Source organism: Vanacampus margaritifer, chromosome 10, assembly GCF_051991255.1.
Source record: "Vanacampus margaritifer isolate UIUO_Vmar chromosome 10, RoL_Vmar_1.0, whole genome shotgun sequence".
Lineage (NCBI taxonomy): Eukaryota > Metazoa > Chordata > Actinopteri > Syngnathiformes > Syngnathidae > Vanacampus > Vanacampus margaritifer.
This window is the reverse complement of record NC_135441.1, coordinates 9,376,997-9,398,948: the sequence shown is the minus strand read 5'-3', so window position 1 is coordinate 9,398,948 and position 21,952 is coordinate 9,376,997. Positions and strand designations below refer to the sequence as shown.

General features: G+C 39.2%; 1 protein-coding gene across 7 annotated transcripts in view; it reads right to left on the bottom strand.

The window, feature by feature from the left end:
- Positions 1–21,952, bottom strand: part of arhgef9a (Cdc42 guanine nucleotide exchange factor (GEF) 9a) — a 50,839-nt gene that overhangs the window by 8,677 nt on the left and 20,210 nt on the right. For 4 of the 7 annotated variants that reach the window (XM_077577511.1, XM_077577513.1, XM_077577515.1 and 1 more), the window contains 7 exons: positions 13,720–13,899; positions 13,116–13,205; positions 8,148–8,348; positions 6,975–7,154; positions 6,037–6,269; positions 5,155–5,284; positions 3,057–3,188 (listed from right to left, as the gene is read on the bottom strand). In XM_077577511.1, coding sequence (XP_077433637.1) covers positions 3,057–3,188; positions 5,155–5,284; positions 6,037–6,269; positions 6,975–7,154; positions 8,148–8,348; positions 13,116–13,205; positions 13,720–13,899 — 1,146 coding nt within the window. Of the gene's footprint in view, positions 1–3,056; positions 3,189–5,154; positions 5,285–6,036; positions 6,270–6,974; positions 7,155–8,147; positions 8,349–13,115; positions 13,206–13,719; positions 13,900–20,419; positions 20,609–21,952 lie in introns of those variants that run through there. The other 3 variants (XM_077577512.1, XM_077577517.1, XM_077577514.1) reach the window with 2 other exon arrangements.

The window sequence follows — 21,952 nt, the reverse complement described above, 5'->3', positions numbered from 1 at the left end:
TTGATACCTGATAGTCTGTCTTATGAAACCCGAAAACCTTTCCATCTGCTGCCCAAATACACCAACATCCACTTCACACATACAGAGATGCCAGTTTTCCAGAAAATAAGCTCATCAACACGATTTTATCACTGGCATTCATAAGTAAGTAAGTAGTAGCAGCACTTGTACAAAGTAAAAAAAGTTAGACTTTACTTTTGATCATTATACTGTGTGTAAATTAATGATAAATAAATCTCACAATTCAAACATCATGGAGACTAGGCTGTGTTTAGACTGCAGGCGTATCTGACTCAAATCGGATTCCTCTTCAAATCCAATTTTTAGGGTTGACTGTCCAGACTATTTTTAGCAAGTGTCCAAATCCGATCTGACCCCGTTCAGACTGAGCCACATTATTGACCCATCTGACAGGTTGCTGTAGCAACGGCGTCAAACAGAGGCAGCGCCCAGCGTGTGTAGTGCTTGACGTCATGTGGCACTGTTTACCACTCCGTACTGCCCGTTCCTCGCAGGCGCGCAAAAGCATCTTTTTTCTTTTTCTTTCTTTTTTTTTTTAAACGACCATGTTTCTTTGGCACTAATTCGCTATTTCCGGTTGCGCATATGAAGAACTGAAGGGGTAGCAAGACTGAAACTGTATTTCCAGTTGAACATGAGCAGAGCCGACGGGGCAGTGGAGCCGTCAAGGCGAACCAATTGGATATTGACAGCGCGGGCGCATTTGGTTTTTGCACGGGTAGAGTGACGTCACGGACAGCGAAATCCGTTCCGAGTAATTTGAGCTGATCAGACTGAGATCCTGCCCAAATCGGATATTTCACGTGCTTTGTGACTGTTCAGACTACAAAAAAGCCATCCACTTTCAATCTGGATGGGCCAAAAATCGGATTTGGGCTGGCAGTCTGAACGCAGTCTTAGCAGTGTGCTCGAGGATACATGGGAATTCGCCCAACCAGTCTACATGTGCTTTGTGGACTTGGAAAAGATGTTCGACCGGATAACCCGGGAGATCTTGTGTGGGTTGCTCTGGGAGTATGGGGTACTGGACATCCTAGTACAGGCTGTTTGGTCCTTGCACGGCGAGTGTCAGAGTTTGGGGTCTGCATTGCCGAAAGTTAGATTTGTCTACAGTAAGGGCTGCCTTTCGTCACCTATTCTGTTAATAACCTTTATGGACAGAATTTCTAGGCATAGGCAAGGCGTTGAGGGATCCGGTTTGATGGACACAGTATTACCTCTACGCTTTTTGCAGCTAATGTGATGCTGTTGGCTTCACCAAGCTGCGATCTATAACCTCTCACTGGAGTGGCTCGCAGTCAAGTGTGAAGCGGTTGGAATGAAAATCAGCACCTCCAATTCTGAGACCATGATCCTCGGTCGGAAAAAGGTGGAGAGCTCTCTTCAGGTCGGGAAAGGGATCCTGCCCCAAGTGGAGGAGTTTCTTGGAGTCTTGTTCACGAGTGAGGGAAGAACAAAGTGGGAAATCAACAGGCCGATGGGTGCAGTGACTCTGTATCAGTCATTTGTGGTAAAAAAGAAGCTGAGACAAAAAGGGCAGGTCTCCATTTATTGGTCGATCAATGTTTCTATCCTCACCCATGGTCACGAGCTGTGGGTCAAGACCAAAAAAACTAGTTCCAGGATACAAGTGGTCAAAATGAGTTTCTTCTGCAGGGTGTCTGGGCTCTCCCTTAGAGATAAGGTAAGAACTAAGCTTGGTCATCCAGGACTGGCTCTGAGTCGAGCCGCTGTTCCTCCGCATTGACAAGAGTCAGATGCAGTAACTCGAGCATCTTGTTAGGATGCCTCCTGGATGTCTCCCGGGTGAGGTGTTCCGGGCACGTCCCACTGGGAGGAGACATCCGAGACGACCCAGGACACGGTGGAGAGACTACGTTTCCTAGCTGGCTTGGGAACACCTCGGGAAGAAGAGCTGGATGAAGTGGCTAGGGATATCAAAGTCTGGGCTTCCCTGCTTAAACTGCTACCCATGCGACCCGACCTCAGAGAAGCGGAAGACGATGAATGGATGGATGGATGGATAGAGCATTATATAACACACACATTCACAATCTCAAGATAAGGCCAAAGGCAAAATCCGACCATGCAACAACAATGCATCCAGCCAACGTAAATTTATTTACTTCTATGTACACATAAACTAATCACCACAGCACAATTGCCCTAGGACCAAACAACATCCAGTTGCATGATGGGGTCAGCAGGGGTAAAATGAGAAACAGAACAGCTAATGAGCATGGAGAGATAAACCTGCATCTATGCACAATACTGATAAGAACAATACGAGAGGAGAAGATGGAGGGCTAACACCCCTAGGGGCCTGTCGCTGGATTGAGAATGCTAAATCAGGAAGTATAGGGGAAAAAAAGAACAACAACACATATTTCAGCGTATCCTTAGAACTTTTTTAAGTGGCACTGCAAAAACTGAGCTCTGCACACATACTAGAATTTGTTTGAGGTGCCAGAAATGATCAGTAGTGACAGACACAGGGTGGATGAGGTCAATACATGATTAATGAAGAAAACACTAACAGTATGTAAGCCACACATGAACTATACACTTGGTGTACGTAAGTAAATGATGAGATAATTGTTTTCGGTTCACATTTGGATGCATGCGAGGAGGCATTTCCTCCGCCTCGATGAGACAGCGTGTCCAAGTGTCTCATTGCATTCGTGCCTGTGTCTCTGTGTACACGTATAGTTGGGTGTAGCCGAGCATGAACATTCGTCTGACAGGGGAGCACAGCCTTGGTGCATCGGAGCCCAAACTACTGCAGTTACATTTGGAGAAATGTGCCGAGTATTTGAACTTAAACGAGGGCTTGTGTGTCTTGCATTGGGTAATACTGCATATTTCCGTCCTGAGCAAGAAGTTGCACTGGCTTCGAGCATCTCTGGGATCAACATGAAATGCACAACTTTCAAGCAGCGGACTCGGTTGTTTGTGCTCTCGCTTATCAGCTTGTTTTCAAGCAAACGAGAATCAAAATGAAAGGAAGAAAGTGAACAAAGAGAAAGACATCCTACCTTCTTACAGAGAACCAGCTGGTGATCAAAGAGGAAGAAGACTCGCTGCTGGCTGCGCCCATATGGCTGATAGATCCATGACAGCTCCCCAGTATAGATGAGCTCCGAGCTTCTGTCCAAGATATCATCGCCCTAGACGCATGAAAACAGATACAAAAATCAATAAATCAAAGGTCTACTTTGTAAAATAATCATTAAATAATATATTTATTTTTAGCTTTGGCTTTTTAATCCAGAATGTTTTAAGAGACATGTGTTGATAAACTGTAGCCCCCCGGAACGTGAATCCACTTTAATTATTCAAAAGATCCATTTGCCTATTCTTACTCTTATTCATTTGACCATCATGTTTTTTCTTGGGCATTTAAAATGAGTTAGTCATGTGAATGATTTTAAGATTAGATCCCACACCAACAGCCAATAAGGCAAAGCAATTAGTAGACTTTACATAAAATTTTGGATTTTGAGTCTCTGGTCACTACTGAAGGCAGTGTCTCATATGCACGGCAAAATTGCAATATTATTGTAAAATTGCCACAACATCGTCGTTGTCGTCATTTCACGATATTAAAATATATTGATATTAGACGAGACATTTACATGCAATTGCTCACGTTTATTTTATTTGCATTTTGTTCTAAAGAAACCACACACAGAAACAAACGCAAATTAAACAGTCCAAAGAGAAAACCTGGTCTGATTATTGCTCACATAAGGAAAAAAATATGTTCTTATTTGACATACTGCAGTGGTTATCACTCCCATCAATCAATAATGCCAGCATTCATTTTTCAACATTTCCGTCAAAAACATGAATTTTCACCCGCTTCAGCTGAACACAGTATTGTGAACTACATACATACTCATGCTCATACACATGATACTTTGTGCCATTGAGCTAGTAGGAGCACATGACAATAAAATGACTGGCCAATCCTATTTCTTTGCCACAGATGTTATTATGTAAAAAAACAAACAAACACTAAATGGTGCTTTTCTTTCAATTATGAGCTTATTTTCTCTCTCAATAATGTGAGTTTGTATACAGTTCGTGAGTTTTTTTTTCTTTCTAATATATCGCCAACCTCCCTATAATATTGTGATCATTTTCGTATTGTGAGGTTCACATTATACTTTATAATACTCTATAATTAATTAACTATACAGTATCGTGACGTTTGGATGTCATTACATCCCTATGTAGCCATAAGAACCTACCCCCAAATTCTGAAACAAACCGCAGCAGTTGCATGTGGTTAAGGCGTCAACCCAAAAAAGTGTTTCATATGTCACGCAGCAAATGATTATTCTATAAAACAATTAAACATACGATTAATTAATTGAATTTTGACTTGATCTAATTCTGAAAAACAAGCCATTATATTCAAGACAAAACACAAAAACGATCATAGGTCTTTCAGCTTGAGTGATGCACACTCTTCTTTGGGTGTCTTGTTTTAATTTTTATTTTTGAACAGTGGCCAGATTCTGTAACTATTAATAAACACGTTGTACAATCCTGATCTGCCAACTGTTAAAATACAGACTGTCAAGAAAAAAATGCAAAAAAGATTACATTCTATGATAAAAACTAAAATTAAGAAAGAAAAAACTAAAGTGACTGATTACAAAGTTGTATACAAAACTAAGTGAATGTGTACAAGCTGTTTATGTCTGTTCTGTTGATGTCCGGAAACGTGAAAGCTCAAGCAATTAATTCTTGTTGAATTGTGCGACTTCAAGAAACAATGACCAGTTCATATATATGAAAACGAAACTGAGCAAGGAGTCCAGGAACTACTGTAGCTGAAGAGAGTGAAGATGGACACAACAGATTTAATACTGTACATAAAGTAAAACCAGCATTCAGGAACAAGACACTGTCAGAAATAGGGGTCTGTAGTACGAATATTTTGTCCCTCAAGGTACACCAACGTGCGCAGTTGTTGTGTTAATTAAGACTTCATGGTACAGGACACTATCTGTAGTTTTGAGTGTACAGACCCAGTGAGGAGACATTTGTACTTTGAACACACACGCACATACGCCTACACGCACGCATGCACACACACACATGCACGGACACGTACGTACGTACCTCCCAGTCCAAAACAGATGCTTGCCACTGGGCAATTTTGTCAATGTTTTCCAGCCTTCTCTTCCTCTCATTGATCTGCTGGGTGACGTTTCGCATTACTGCCAAGGCTGCTGCCACGTATCGGTAGTCGCTAGAGACACAGACACAGTGCACACATAATGACTCTTGGGGAATTAAAGGGTCGAGTTAAGCTCTTTGAAAACTGGCCACTCTTTAAAAAAAATTCTGGTGAAGTTGCAGTAATGAAAGACACAGTGTACCTTATTAGACATGGGATGTATACTGAAATAATAGCGGTAAGTCTGCTGGAACAAGGTCCAAATAGTAAGATAACTACTGAATTCTAATTAGCCACTTGGTCTAGCAGTTGTAAAATACGACTGCATCAATGCTATCTGAGTAGGATTTTTCCCTCTATGCTCCAATGGCAATATATCCAAGTATAGTGTGTATGTGTTTGACAGAGGGATGGCCTATACTTGGCAGATTCTTTGCAGTCAAACACTGTGAATTGGCAGGCTTTGCCGGCAGAGCTGGCACCTGTCCCGATCTGGCTGAGAGTGCCTGGTTTGTGAATGACCTGGAGCTGGCTGTGTATATGCTAAATCTCTTACACTATGTTTCTGTGGGCTTGCATGCACAAGTCTGCATGTCTGAAATTTCATGTTTTGTACAGTATGCATCTATCATCAGGGAACCTCTTCAAATACTTTAGAAGAGAGCCATAAAGTGATGATTGTGCACTCATGTACTAAAATGGAAAAAAAGATAAAATCCTCAAGATTATTGGTACTTTTAATACAGTGGTTCTTAACCTTGTTGGAAGTACTGAACCCCACCAGTTATCTATGCTACTGTTGTGTTGTGTACAAAGTGACACACCTGTGCTCTTGTGCAGTGTATTTGAGAAGCTCAGCCAACTGGAGTGGATATTTGCAGATCTTCTGGACTGGGGTGAGCAAGAAGCCGTCTATGGCAATGTCAATCATTTGCTGGAGGAGTCGACAGGCCTCAAAGAAGTGCTGGTACCTGCCATCCCTCATCAGCTTGCTCAGCTCCATGCAAGCGTCCAAGTGGTTATTACAGTATTCTGAATATATCCAGAAACCATCTTGCTGTAATACAGAAGAGCAGAAATATCTAATTAAAAATAAAAATGCATTTAAATGGTCATCTTCCAAGATTAAACATGCAATGACTGAAGCGGAATGCTACTTGCCAAATACTATGACTTTCCATAAAAAAATTTAATAAATAAAAATCTATGAGTGTTTGACAATGGCTACGGTAAGTACATAAATTGTTTTCTTAATCATGTTCTTGATTCTTGAGCCAAACATTATTGTTACTGAAAGTGTCATAAGAGTCAAAAAATAGAATGTTCATGTCATAATACTATAATGGCTCATACATCAAAGACAAAAATGAAAGCAGTTTCTAAACAAAAAAAAAATACAAAAAAAACAGCGTGGGCAAGATACCCCAATCAGAATAATTTTTTTTTTTTTTTAACTTTGGTAATGGTCAAGGTGTAGAGTTTAAATAGGTTACTTCTTTATATGCCTTTTTGGACTGGCAGTACACAATGGTTCAGTATGGGACGATATTTACAGTACAGTACAGTACAGTAAATTGTACATCTCTAATTTCTATGTTTTGCACTGCACTGCATGTTCAAAATAAACGCTTAATCAAACAAAAACACATAATTCTGTAAAGCGCAAGGAGGAAGAACAGGTCAGGCACAGCTGAGGGATGCGAGCACGCGTGTTAAAATGTTCATAGGATTGGGAAAACCAGTAGTTACACAACAAACTCACGTGTTCTAAAAAACATGGTCCAATTTCAGAAAGGTGGGGCTCCTCTGTGTTGTACTGTTTCTCCAAGTCTCTAACAAAACCCATCTGGAAGCGGTAGATGTCCTCAATGTTTCCGAAGATAACTTTTAGTTGGTCATCATTAAACATGTCCACACGCTTCCTGCACTGGCGCAAGTAACCCTGTAAACATTTTAAAAATAAAGAAATAAAGAAATACATTAAACAAAAAAAAATTCAATTAGGGGTGGGCGATCTTGCAAAAATAGAATATCACTTTTTTTTTTTTTTCAAAATCACAATTTTGTTTTATTAATATGAAATACAAATTAAATTACACACAAAATTAGAGTAGCATTGAATAAAGAGGCTGTACTTTTAGTTTGTGAGAATGAACACGGTAATAATAAATACCTTTTTGTAAAGAAAAATATAAATTATAAAGCAGCAAAATACCTGAGCAAAACAAACCCAAAAATCACAGTTCTGTTTTCAAGTAGTGTAATCAAAATAGTGAATGTCTTAAAAGTAACTTGGCTGGTATAAAGTCATGATAAGAAAAAAAAGAGCAGCACAGTAACACAAAATAAAAAGCACCTTTTATAAATAAAGTAAAAAAATTGTAGCAACCCTTGTGAGTGGGTTGCGGGTTATGTAGTTTCCCATGGTATGAATGAGCCTTGAATGCAACAGACCTTTTCTTTTCTTGCTAAGCTACACACGTTAGCTTGTTGCTTTGTTTTGCATGGCTACGTCACTTTTCCAAATTGGCATTAACGAGTTAGTTCGCCGCTTGGCCTGTTCATTTCACAAACGGTAAAGAGGTTGTTTGTTGTAAAAAAAAAAAAAACTTGCACGATTTCTATTTTATTTGTTGCGCCACTATTAGTGAAATGATTGAACTGTTCAATCATGCTTTCAATGATAATGTGGTTCGGCGCCAGTAATTGATTGAAAACGAAAAGAGCGGTGATTCAAAATCAAGTTTTTAATAATAAGGAGTAATATAGATTTCTGTATTTGTATATTATAAGAACCGGTATTAAAGTGTACATTTTTCATAATTTGTCCCCTTTAAAGCTGTAAGTATGTGCTGACTAATAGCTAATAATGTTGACACATTACAGACATAATAACTGGTCTGTACCTATTAGCTTGTTTAAATGCATTTGGTACCTCACAAATGTCCTTGAGGTGTTTGATGTAATGTCTTTCCGTGCTCATGATCTCATTGATGACGTTAGCTCTCATCTGGTCACGGTTCTGGAGAGGCGAGCCAAGACACAAACAATCGTTGGCCGGGTCCAGGTGACCATTTTGAACCTCGCTAGTCCCTTCGGCTGGTTCCCCACCTCCATCTTCTTGATTCACCCACAACTAAGGACAAATACATTTACACGCACAAACATGGACACGTGATGACTTGGTAAGTTGTGTGTTAACTGCATTTGATGAAAAGGTATTAACAAACAAATCAAGCTACAGACCCTTAATCCAAAATTTGATGAGACTTACTTCCACATACATACACCTACATCAGACACTGATACTACGACACACGCCATAGCATTTCAAAGATTAGCTCCCTGAGGATCTCCGACCTTGTGTGTGACCTCCCCTTACAGTGGATATAGACAAGAAGTGACCACACCACTGTTAAAATAACACATTCCTTGAGGGAAAAAAAGACCATTGCAAATAATTCCACTGTACGGGTGTGACCTATAACCTGCTGAGTTGAGGGGTAAAAAAAAAATATATATATATATATATATATATATATATATATACAAAAATAAGTACACTAAATCTGAAACTGTGATTTATTGATTTGCTTCAATTGCAATTACAGAAATGTTTTGGTTTTTTTTGTTGATAAAAAGCTATCAGCATAGCCAATATTAGCCAAAATGTTTGTATGCATATTTTTTGATCAGCTATAATGTCTTAATTAACTGATCCAATCAATGTTTTTCAAATATACATTTACCTGTTGTGGGGCCACTAAAAAATCAATTTTGGCAGCCACTAGATTTTGGTGCGACAATACCTGTCAATACGTAACAGTGATAATTAACTTTCCTTGGGTGATCTTTGTGTGTATATGCTCATCGATACCCATACATTCCTTTCTGATATGGTACTGCAAATGCAGTGCTTCAAATGCCGGAAGCATCAAAAGTATCATTATATAAGTTTTAGAAATGATCAAATGCATCGACAGCTGAAACAGAGATGGCATTAATGGCCATCTCGTCACCTCAAACTCTGTGCTGTTTTTGTTGTCTTAGTGTGTATTTTTACTTGGTCACACCACTACATGTTGGGCAAAGCCGACATATTTCATGATTTTCTAAATTTTGGATTATGCTACATAAAGAATATTACAAGAAGTAAACCGACCACGAACACAGAGTCCTTTCCCCTCCTACCCATGTTTCAAAGTAACTCAGTTAACGGAATTGTCCACAGTTATACAGTAATAAAGTTACATAAATTATCTTTATGAAGCAAATAAAGATATATGCAATTGTCACAAAATGTCCTGACCTCGCTTCATAACATTGCCTTCAAAGATATGCAAAAGTCCCATGTCCATCAATACACTATAAGACTACTATAAAACATCATCCCACTTCACTACATCCTTTCTTGCAAGATTTGCAACTCATAAATCCACGTTAAGTTTTTCATTAAAATAAATTTGATAAGGTTTCAACTAAAGTGTTGACTGTCAACACCTGCTATTTTCTGGGGATAGGGACTCGGCCAGCCCACAAATTGTGAGAATACACATAAAGTTGACGGCCAATGAAAATGTACTGGCAAAATAAATAAATAAAAATCTAAAATAAAATATTAACGTTTAAAATAAAATTTAAATGCTGATAAACATTCAATACATGTTTCCCGGAGGGTGGATGGGGGGAAAAATCTGTCATTATACAGAGCCTTGAGTGCCGAATTGCAAGTATGCGCGGGTTAACTATAGTTATATATTTCTATTGAAAGTTTTGAAAAGCAGCTAAATTGTTTCATATCAAGCTCTGCTTTTTTGTTAATGAATAGATGTTTTACATTCAAATCCCTTTTTTTCCCTTCCTTGGGGCATCACAAAGATTGCTAGACTTTGTAAAAAAATAAAAAATAAAAGTACAGTATATACAATATATAACTGTACAGTAAATAAACAAGTTATTTAAGTATACACAGTATTGGTCCATCTTGTGATCGGATCGGTGATTGGCTATGTTTTGTTTTTTAACTTGCTGATCGGTGATCTGTCCCAAAAATCCTGACCATGGAAGCCTTGTTACAAGTAAAATGAAGCCACCTCGAGAGGAAACACATATTTTCACTATTATCACTCTCTGGACAACTTTGCAACATTTTTTACCCATATAACTCAAAACGGCCATATGTCACGGAGTTTAGTGCCTACACTGAGCAAAACTTACAAGCATCCTACAGTATATGACGTAACTATGGTAGTGGGCATATACTGTGCTTGTCACTATATAAAAAGCCACAAATTTGACAGTAACCCTAATTCAAAGAGACCTAGAACTCCACATGGCTAACGTTATGTTAGTAAGGTACATTAACGTTAATCTCACTGATTTGCTCTCCGTTAATGTTACCTTATCTTGGGTCCTACGCAGCTTTATACTGGCCGTCTTTGGTTGAGAGCAAGGTCTATGTTACGCCTGACACTTCCACCATTTTTTCCCCTCAGATTTTTCTTCTGTTATCACCATCTTCTCACTCCATTAACCAAATAGCTTTGTCTCCTACTTAATGTACGTAGGTGTGTCCTCCTGTGCCAAAAGCCCATTCACAGTTCTGCTTTTCATTGTGCTTGTACAGGTATGAGGCGTAAAATGCTGATTTTGATTTGCAAATTGCGATATGAATCCACCCTTGCGATATGAATTTACCCACTTTGCAAAAATAGTCTAGATGATATAAAGATAGACATTGATAGATATATATCTATATATTATATATTGTTTTATGCTAATATTTTCAATAGTTAAGATACAGTTTTATTATTTACTATATCTCAAATAAAAATAATAAATACGCGGCAATATATCAAAACAGAATTATACTGTAATTATGTTTTTGTTTTGTTTTTTGCCTTAAACACTTGAGATGGATTAAAATGGATGGAAGGATCTTCTTAATTGTTATTCCACAAACAATATAAATCATAATACTGTGTTTTAGATTAGTGGACGCACAGACAACATATTCTTGCTAAGAAAAAATGTGTGCCTTTAAGGGTACAGTAATATTATAAGATATACAGAACAGAACCCAATTCCAATGAAGTCGGGACATTGAGTAAAACGTAAATAAAAACAGAACACAATTATGTGTAAAATTTTTCAAGCCTCAGTATATTCAGCTGAATTGAATTGACACTACAGGATATTTCATGTTTAAACTGATGAATGTTCTTGTTTTTTGCAAATATTCTCTCATTTTCAATTGGATGCCTGCAACAGGTTCCAGAAAAGCCATTAAAGGGGCAACAAAGGACTGGGAAAGTTGAGAAATGCTAAAATAAAAAATAAAACACCTGTTTGAAACATCCCACTGGTAAACAGGTTAATTGGAAACAGTGGACCATCATCGAAAAGGCTCACTTGTTCATGAGCAAGGATGGGGTGAGAGTCACCTCTTTGCAGGGATGTGATTTGACCAAAGTGAAATTATCTGAAAATTTAGCCGGGGGTCTGGGGGCCGCTGGCACCCAGCTAGGTCCAGGGCTCATGGGTTTTCCGTGTTTTTCCGTGTACTTTCAATGCACTCACATGACAAAGAAATAGACAAAACAACAGCATAAATTTTCATTTTCATTTTAACCCTAACCCTATCCCATATAAAATGGCAGTTTTAGTCAACTCAAAATCAGTCACATTCAAAAACATTGGACTGCCTTTGCTTTTAAAAACTATCACTGAGAATATCATCATATCTAACTAATGTGATTAATAAGTTAACACATAAATAATGTTGAAGAGTTCAAATTTCATGAACAAATAATTGTATCATGACCAAATGAAAAGTAACTCATATTAGAGCATACCACAAATGTCTTTGTCATAGCAGAAGATGTTATCTGTTTTTTTTGGGGGGGGAGATAAAAAAAAAGCGGAATTCCGCAAATTAGCGGAAAAATCACATCCCTGTCTTTGAGAACAACTGTGAGAGCAAATAGTCCAACAGTTTAAGAACAACTTTCTCAATGTACAATTGTAAAGAATGTAGGGATTATATCATCTACGGGCCATAATATCAAAGATTGAGAGAATCTGGAGAAAACGCTGCATGTGAGCAACAAGGCCGAAACCAACATTGAATGCCTGTGACCTTCGATCGCTCAGGCGACACAGTATTAAAAACAGGTATCATTGTGGATATCGCCACGTGCAGGAACACTCCAGAAAACCATTGTCAGTTAAAACAGTTCATCACTACATCTCTTTTATAATTTTTAACAGTGATGTGTTCACTTTCTATGCCCACTGTAGATCTTTGCAAACATGCACATTTGCTCCCCAACATTCAAACCTACAGGCTCACATACATAATACCATCCTCCTAATATAAAGGGTACAGTGAGCGTGATTTTAAATGCCCAGCAGCCAACACCTGACGACACACGCTTTGCCAATATAACATTGAAGAACTGATGGGTAGAATGCCAAACACAAGATGAGAAATGCAGCGCCACAGACAAGCAGAGTGACGGGAGGGAGAGCACTGAACTGAACTGCAGAGACGAGAACCAGTAGCGCAGCCTTAAAACTGACAAATAGAGTCAACAGTAAATGAACTGTACTGAAATTTTTTTTGTTTTTTTAAATAGCAATAGGCATAAATATTAATGTAAATATTCTATGAAAATGAGTTGTCACTCAAACGGCCTTAAAGCTTAAATATTTGGGGGGACAAATCTCAAGGAAGAAAATGAAGATCTTTACTTTTGACTCATCACGACTACCTAGTATCTATATGACACCGGTCAAGGGTGACTGGATGAGGTTAATGTTTGGTGATGTTGAGGGTGCGTTGCGTGGTGGGTTGGACAGGCTGGATGGGTGGATGAGGCTGGGGGGTGGGGGGGGAACGCACCTTTGACGTGGTGTGTTGGAACCGTGGAGTTGCTATGGGGTTGATATAGAAAACCTGTTTTGTTTGGGGCTGAGGAGGGTGGGGTTCCACCTTGGAGAGAAAGAATGACACAACAGAAAGATACTTTTTGGTAGACAGTCCTGCCCTCTTGGGAGTGACAATGGAAGGGTGGACAGGTGGGAATGGCAATGAGGGGGGTCTGGAGGTGGGGGAGGCGTTCTGCTGTGAGCCTCCACCTACAAGGATGCTAAATCTTCCTTCAGGGCGCCCTCAAGGTAATAACAGTAGGACATCAGTTCAAACAGAGTTGGGGTAGTCCTGTTCAGATGTGGGTATTATATAATCACAATATATAATGGCAATATGGTGAGTGCATTTGAGAGAAAAAAGATCAACGTGATGCCGCATGAAAGGGACACCATTTATTTTTAGTCGGGCCATGTGTATTATTCAAGTAAATGACTGTTCACCATTCTGTACGTGTGAAGACCCAGCATACCAATGTTTGTTTGTTTGTTTGCATATGTTCATGAGTCTCCAGTTGTGCGTGTGGGTGTATGTTGTGTCTGTACATGTGGGCCAGCTGCGGCTGCATAAGACTCACCCGCACAAAGCTGGCAGGGAACCATCCCTCCTCCTCATCAATCTGTCCCCACCACCAGTCCTTGTTGGAGGCATCCAGCACCTTGATGACGTCACCGGCCTTAAATGCCAACTCCCGGTCCGCCATGGTCACATGGTCCCATACCGCCTCAGCGTTGACGATTGACCCTCCACTTATCAACTAGAGAATAGGTAAGAATAGAGAAGATATCTCAATCTATGGCTCATTAAAAATTGTCTCCAATACTGACATAACATTGCTTTGGTATGGTGTATAAGTTTAAGGTGTTGTATATCTTATATCTTTTTTAAAGCTTCTTTATGCTCTATGAATTGTGTTTCAGCAATTGCAATCAACACTTATCCTTTGAGTTGTAACCATTCAGATTACTCAAAGCCCCCTGGTAGCATTAGACAAAAAGCATTAGACAGTTGCTAACACATATCACAGCACAATACAACATAGTGTACCAACACAAAAAGGGCAAAACTATGACAGGAGAAACAACACAGTAATCAGACATGCATCAGTCAATACGGGGGGATCATGGCCTGTGAGCTGATTGGCATTCTATCAGGGATATCTGCAGCTAAAAGTCATTCTCATTAAACGACAAGAAACAGCAACATTGCTTCTAAGTGAGACCTAGATCTTAAATCATCCATTTAAACGTACAGAAATGCGATCCATCACCCTGCTATGCGACCTAGAGACTACATCATGTCCACATTAATGCTGTACAAGTTTGCATCTTTGGCAAAGCTAAATACGTTTGTTTGTTTGGCCAAACTTCCTCTTCCAGTTCCGGATCTCTTCACCAGAATTATCCAGCCCAAACATAACCAGGTACCAAGTTGTGGGAAGACAACAAGTTCTACCCAGTCAAGATCTGCTTTGGCTGTAGGTAAGGAGATGGCTAAGCTATATGAACTATAAAGCTGAAGTCTCAACCATGTTTTTGGATTTAGAATTTGGCTAGAATTTTCCAACTGTGAAATAATATGCTTTATTAATTAATTAATCCTAATTTGTTGAGAGTGCTTGTGTTATGCTAATTGTTGCATACCATTCTTATTAGCCCTTAAACAAACAAAACAAAAAAATGACAAATATGAACCAGTATGCATTAGAACAAAAAGGGTTAAATGTCCAAGCTTGAAAGAATGGAATAGATGGAAGACTGGAAATAGGCATAGGGCATTGCGTTATAACGTGTAAAGCAGTAAGTTTGCCTTGAGCACTTTTGTATTACAATACTGTGATACAAAACATGTAAAAAAATAATAATCAACACACACCCCCCCAAAAAAAATCAATGCAATATATATTTTAGACCAATTTGAAACAATTGCTTAGTTGCATAAGGAAGGCCGTTTTCAAACTGACCCCGAAGGTAATACCTCATGGAGCTAGATATAAAGATTTGCTAGCTTCATAAATAAACATTTCCACATGACCAATGTTTGTTATAACCAATGAAAGGATAAAATAAAATAAAAACAAGGAGCTAGCTTCAATTCCCTCCTCGACATTGGCAATAGGACATTTAGTTAGTAAAGCTGCGGGTGATTCATGACAGGAAGTTGTGAAGCATTTACTTAGAAGATGCAGCAGTGGGGCTAGCTCACCAGCACCATATGGAAACCAGAAATCTAGATGCATTTAACAGCTCACACGTTTTGTGGTAAATCATATTTAAAATAAGTGAATAAATCTTTTGAGTGAATGTGATCCAAAATGGTCACAATCCATTCCCTGTGAGTCACTTTTGAAACTGACCGCTAAGACCACCACATATCCAGTCAGTGACTTTTCTAATTTACTTGCTGGCCAACAAAAATGTTACATGGGACGAGCAACGGCGGTCCATTGAGGGCAAGGAAAACAAAAACAAAAACAAAAACAACCCCCACTTTTAATAAATGTACCATTTTTGTAGTCCATTACTCTGCAAGCCTGCCCGTAATCATGTTTGGCCACTGTCTAAGTTACTACATGGATGTTGCAGACACACGCATTCACTCAATTGTCTCACCGTTGCTATGGAGGAATACGCAAAAAGAAAATAGATGCTCAAGGTTTTGTCGTTTGAAACTTAAAAAGTACAAAAATAAAAGTTTTATGTAATTACTGCAAAGTGGAGCTGTGGCAAGCTTAGAGACGGGAACTCGGGAGTGTGTATGCGTGATTTTGGGTGAACAGACATCCTAATTTTGAGCCTTGTGTCCCAAGTCCCGGCGGATTTCGGCAGCCCAATTGTTTTGTCCCACTATTATGCAGGTCCCATCCAGGCGTTTTTCCAGTCAGAAAGCCAACTGTTTGGCCAATGTTTATGTATGTCAGTCACACAGTTGTAATAGTGGTTCATATGATAAACCATTTAAAAGGGAATTATTTCACATTCACGTTTGCGTCATACCGGAAGTAGACCTACTTCCTGCGTCCATGTCTAAGAATCATGGGAAAATGTACTCAGACCGAAGATGTGCTGAGAATTTGTGGTGGCGTTTTTGTTTGTTTCAGGGAGTATACGTGGAAACATTTCATTTTATTATTTGACGCATCAAAATCAGAACAGCCGCATGCCAACTCAAGTTCCAGGACATACATTTTTTTCAGGGGGTAACTACATTGCCACAACACTGGGAGAGAGTAAAAAAGGTTAGATAATGGTGAGTGCATTGTCTTGTTTAGCACTATTGAACTGTTAACCAAGATTGCATTTAGCTAGATAGGAACACAGCCACTGGTCACCAGATCGACACGCAATTAAATCTGTTATGAATAATTCCTGGTGACAATTTATTGGATATATGATTTTCAGCAAAATTGTAGTGTCCTGGATTTTAATTGTGAAAATCTGGTCACACTATTCAAACGGCATATTTCCAATATTGCAAAGCGTAACCGGCGCGAGGTAAATGGCACTGCCAGCTTCCAACAGATGTCGGGACAGAAAAAAAAAAGGTTGGATATTGGTGAGTACATTGATAGTTTAGCGCTGTTAAAATCTCAACCAAGATTGCATTTAGCATTAGCAATCCGACCCGCCCCTGCTCTCGGCTGGCGCATATTGGCCTTCTTTTGCTGGCACACCCACACACACCCTTTGACAGATTGAAACAACTGGTCACATTTATTTTATACTTAATTTTCATCAAAGTTGTAGCGTCCCGTTTTAATTTTTAAAATATGGTCACCCTACCCTTTTATACCTTTCACAGAAGCTCACGGTTTGGTGCTTTTTAGGTAAACTAGTGCTGGACATGCAAACGCCTCGTAACAGAAAGTCCCATGACTACTAGGGATGTAACGATAACGGCAATATTGTGTTATTGCAATATTAAAACTGACACAATATATCGTCGTCGTTATGTCACAATATTACAAGCAGCACATCTGTTAAAAAAGTCAGGTTGATTTCCATTTCTGCAGTTCTAGTACCCTCTAGTGGCAAGTTTTTTAGTGCAATTAAATTTTCAAAAGGCATGTTTTGGCCCTTCTATGTTTAAAATCCACACTAATGGTCAGATGAAGGGGAACATAATATGCTTGTGAACAGAGTCAATATGTGGAGGAGCTCAATGTGTGCTTGCATTAGCAAGTAAGTGCCTCAATATATACATTACATTTATATATTTTTTATAAATAATATTTTCCATTGCTGTAATGTACAACATCACAATATTGTGTTTTTATTTTTAGTATGAGCTATTTTATTTTATTTTTTACAATAGTGTGACCTTTTTGTATCACCAACCTTCACACAATATAGTGATAATTATCGTATCGTTTTTGGATATCGTTACATCCCTAATGACTACCTAACTGGAGCAAAGCATTTTCCACTAAATCGTCCTGCCCGTTAAACTTGACTTAGTGAAAGTTGTAGAGTCTCCAGCTAACTTAGCTTAACATGGCTAGCTCTCTGCATCTCTACTCAACACATCACAGCAGTGATCTTGTTTGAGTGTAAAGTGACATGATTGTTGTGGGAAATAGAGACCAGGCGAGCGTAACAGTTGGAGCCAAGTCATTTTTGAATAAATCCTCCTCAGGTCCACTGAGGGGCACTTGAGCTGGCACGAGACTGTGAGGCCAAACATTAATTTGAATGTACATTCATAAAAAAACATGTTTACTTTGAAGTGAGTATAGGGTCAATAGCCTATACATCAACTTCAGCCAACTTAAATGTAATTTGTAGAAGGGTGTTTATTCCTATGGTACTATCCCCTTATACAAAACAAAATAACTAAGACCAAATACAAAACATTTGTTAACTGGAGTATGTGGGAGGCGGAGGGATCGATAGTGATGATCACCTAAGAAATCAAAGGAATAATCAATTCTAAAAATCTTAGTTACTTTACTTAAAACTGCATAAACAGTTAAATTAACATTGTATGATAATACCCGTTTGTTATGGGAACATAACAGCCTGTATATTAAAGTTTAAATATCCTAGTGGTAATTTGGTCATTTGCTGGTGTGGGTGTGGCAAATTAAATATGGAACCATATTTTGCAGACGCCGATCATATAGTGGGATGTCACCGGAACCAGCATTTTGTTTACATGGCAACTTTAGCACGATTCCACTTCCTATGACGGTTACGGACTTCATTTTGAAACATCTTAAAATAGAATGTTTATGGAGTCCAGAGACATGAAATGTTTTGACAGTTCTCTGAATCTTTTCATGGCGTCCTGCAAATCTTCTCCGGTGATTTATAAAGCAAACAGAAATGTGTGTCGATCCCGGGGCTTTTTTCTTCAGCGCAACAAGTTGCAAAGCTGCACAAGACATTTTGAACTGCTACACAACCATTCAGAAAACATGTACATTACAACAAGTGGCTGCCGGAATAGATATTTATATATAGAGTCTTCACTGTGAGTGGTGCTGTGTGCAACTGGGAGTCCCGCTATGGTCTCCATGTTAGAGCCCCGATTGTAAAATGACACGTTGCTTGTTTGAAGTTTCTAACTAACCAATCCACATCAAAATCGCTGAAGAATTCCACAAGTTTTCATGTACTTATTGGAGCCAAATACACGGCTTGCTCCATAGCTAATATATATATGGTCTCTGCAGCTAGCAACTGTACCAACTTAGTAGCATGCAGGGTAACCCATCCAGCATTGAGGATGTTTGCCCCAAGGACAATTTACTACGGTTTTCAACACCAGTGTGTGCAATAACCGATCCAGATTTGACCGTTGAACACAATGCAACACAAAATACACTTAAGGTAAGTCATTTGAAACTTAAAAGAACTATTCCATAGTTAGAACAATGAGGCAGCAATGCCGATCATATTATATTATAGTATAATAATGCTGATTATAATAAGTTTTGAAATACTGTAATTGAATATCAGACTTTGTAAAACTCTTAATGCTATGATAATAGGCTCTATAAGTCTTCTCAATTTACTATTTAGGTCAAACTTGATTTATTTCCCAGGAAATATGTTTGTTTCCTTGGAAAGATGTCATATTAGTTATAAATCCAAACGAAATCTGTTCGCTGTTGTCGGCACGATTAGCAATTCGAGATTTTAGGAGTGAGTCCAGCCCTTAATTATTAACCACTGCATCATAGTGGACTTTTGGATCTGGAGAATCTGCTCAATTGTTCCTTGCATGTCAAGCAAAAGCAGCCATTCCTGCATGCAGGTTTTCGCTCAAAGATGTCACTGAGTCGGTTGATTACATCGGCAATCACACAGGGCTGTGAGCTGCTGCAACAATAGCTCCAGCCTATATCTCAAAGCTCTTCACTTCAGGAAGAGAGGAGGATTACTGCAAAAACATGTGTCACGCTGCCATGGAAACAGCACGGATGGAGGCTGCTCAAAAAGATTAAAAATCTTTGTTCATTCAGGAGGAGAAATTGGATTTATATCATTCAGACTCAAATGATTATAATGCAGAAATGCATTGTGGAATGATCGACCTGGCTGGGCCAGCACATACAGAACGGAGGTCAGCTTTGACGCTCCCCTATTAAAACTTATCAGGTTCCCATCGCTGCACTACACCATCTTCTGCCCAAATCACCACAGTGCAGTTCCTATCAATCTGCTGTAATACAGGCAACAGGCATCAGAAACAAGGCGAGGGGGGGGGGGGGGGGGTGTTAGCGATCCAGTCACTATAGCGATGTTCCTCCCTATTCTTTTCTCTTTCCCTCATCCCATCTCCTTAATGAGATCAGCACTCTCCAATACATTGCATTCTTTTCCCTACATGTCGGAATAAATTAAAAGCATTACATAATCAATCTTAACAATTGCCCCTGCTATAGCTAAGCTCGGCCACAGCTTGATCAAATAACAACAGAAAGCTCTTACACACAAACACTCGTGACCTGTGTATCTGACAGCTATAATGACCTATACAGTATGTCAACTTGCACCATTAAAAGTGCAAGATCTTTATTTAGGTCAAAGCAAATTAATGCAGCGACATGTCTATAGTATGGACTTACGTGGCATGTTCAAGTGACATAAATGAACACCAAGTAAGAAATACAAAAATGCTACGGCTTGAGTCCTATCTTTGCACCACAAAGCATCAGCATTCACTACACTGGCTGCCCCACTGCATTCTTCCTCTCTTTGTACTTGTAGCATAGCTGCGCCGATGCACCGACAGCATTTCTAAGCAAATACATATGTTTCAACAAGCCTTACCATGTTCGTAGCATGTAGCTGTAAGGAGAGCGTATGCATGGAGAAGTCCGGCTCATATGATCATGATTGATGATCCTTTTCAATAGAGTTAAAAATTGTGGTTGTTCACGAGCGTGCTGATTAACAGGGTGCTATATTCCAGAAAGAGGTTTCTCTTTCTGACGCACACTGTGAGTCTCGCGGTCCATCCTCCCTGCGTCTGCCAACCTTGTTATGTAATACACATATACCCCGAGTCTGGGAGCCAATCAGAAATAGCTCTTCCTAAAAAACAGTGAGAAATAGCAGCACATTTCTCGCACACATGGTTTTGTCACTCACGCACACTATACGCACGTTGACACTTCTGTTTGCACAACATTTAACAGAACGCTATAAGAAGACAACTGCCCTGGAGATATTACAAATGTGCAAAAGCATTATGATTCAATAAAAGACTAGAGTTAATACAAATAAGCTAGAATACATGTATAGAAACAAACCAAACCACTGCAGACATGGACATGCTAACGTGAACACGTGCACAATATATACAACATCACGATGCTCTGCTTTCAGTCCAAGTTTTAGCTTTGTTCTACACTGAAGAGAACATCGGTCCACATGCCGTGACAAGTGAGAGAGATACCTTCTCTTCTAATACAAATGGTTGCCAAGTATTTGTCTACACATGCAATGAAACCTTTCCACCTCCCCTAAACAAACACATATTACTTAGCCTACAGGGTGAGAAAGCACTTAAATCTAAAAAAAAAAAAGACAAAGCAAACTAGCTTGCCCACCATCACTAATAATAGGAATGTCATGAACAACTCTGAGATGGGCTTTTAGCATATCTATTTATAACATTCATTAAACATTTATGACACCTGCTTCTCATCCTTTATTGGCTCATGCTACTGCATGCGGAAGAAATGATTTTTCTTCTGACATGCCTTTTCACTTGGCGGATAAAAAAAAAAAGTGCAGCTATTTGCAATGGTCAGAGAGCTGTAAACCTCAGCAACATGTGCATTGTTGAAGTGTGAATAACCCAGGACTGGAAATGGGAGCCGATTTTAACAGCATCTAAAATGGGGGAAACCTAACGTGGAGGCCCTCCTTTATTAGGCCTGGCCTTGTCCACAGCTGATTACTGTTCAGTTACCATCATCCTGCAGCCTCTGCAGCACACATCTTACTTGCAGGCCTATTTGCTAAGAATAACACATTGTCCTCAGTACGGAGATCACATATTTGCTGCCATCATGTGAATAATAAAAAATAAAAATCATGCACCAGCAAGATGTTAAAAGATATCACCCAGTCAACGTACTGAGATAATTAAATTATACTCTCATGCTCATAAGCCATGGAATACAACATGGAGGAGAGAAAAGAGAGGAGATCGACGAAAGGGACATGTTTATATGCGGGGATACAGTAACTCGAGCGAGCACAGAAAAATGTTACAGCATCACAGATCGAGTGTCCGCACCACCACCAAACAACATAATCTATCACAATTAAACGAACGTGAGAGGACACGATACA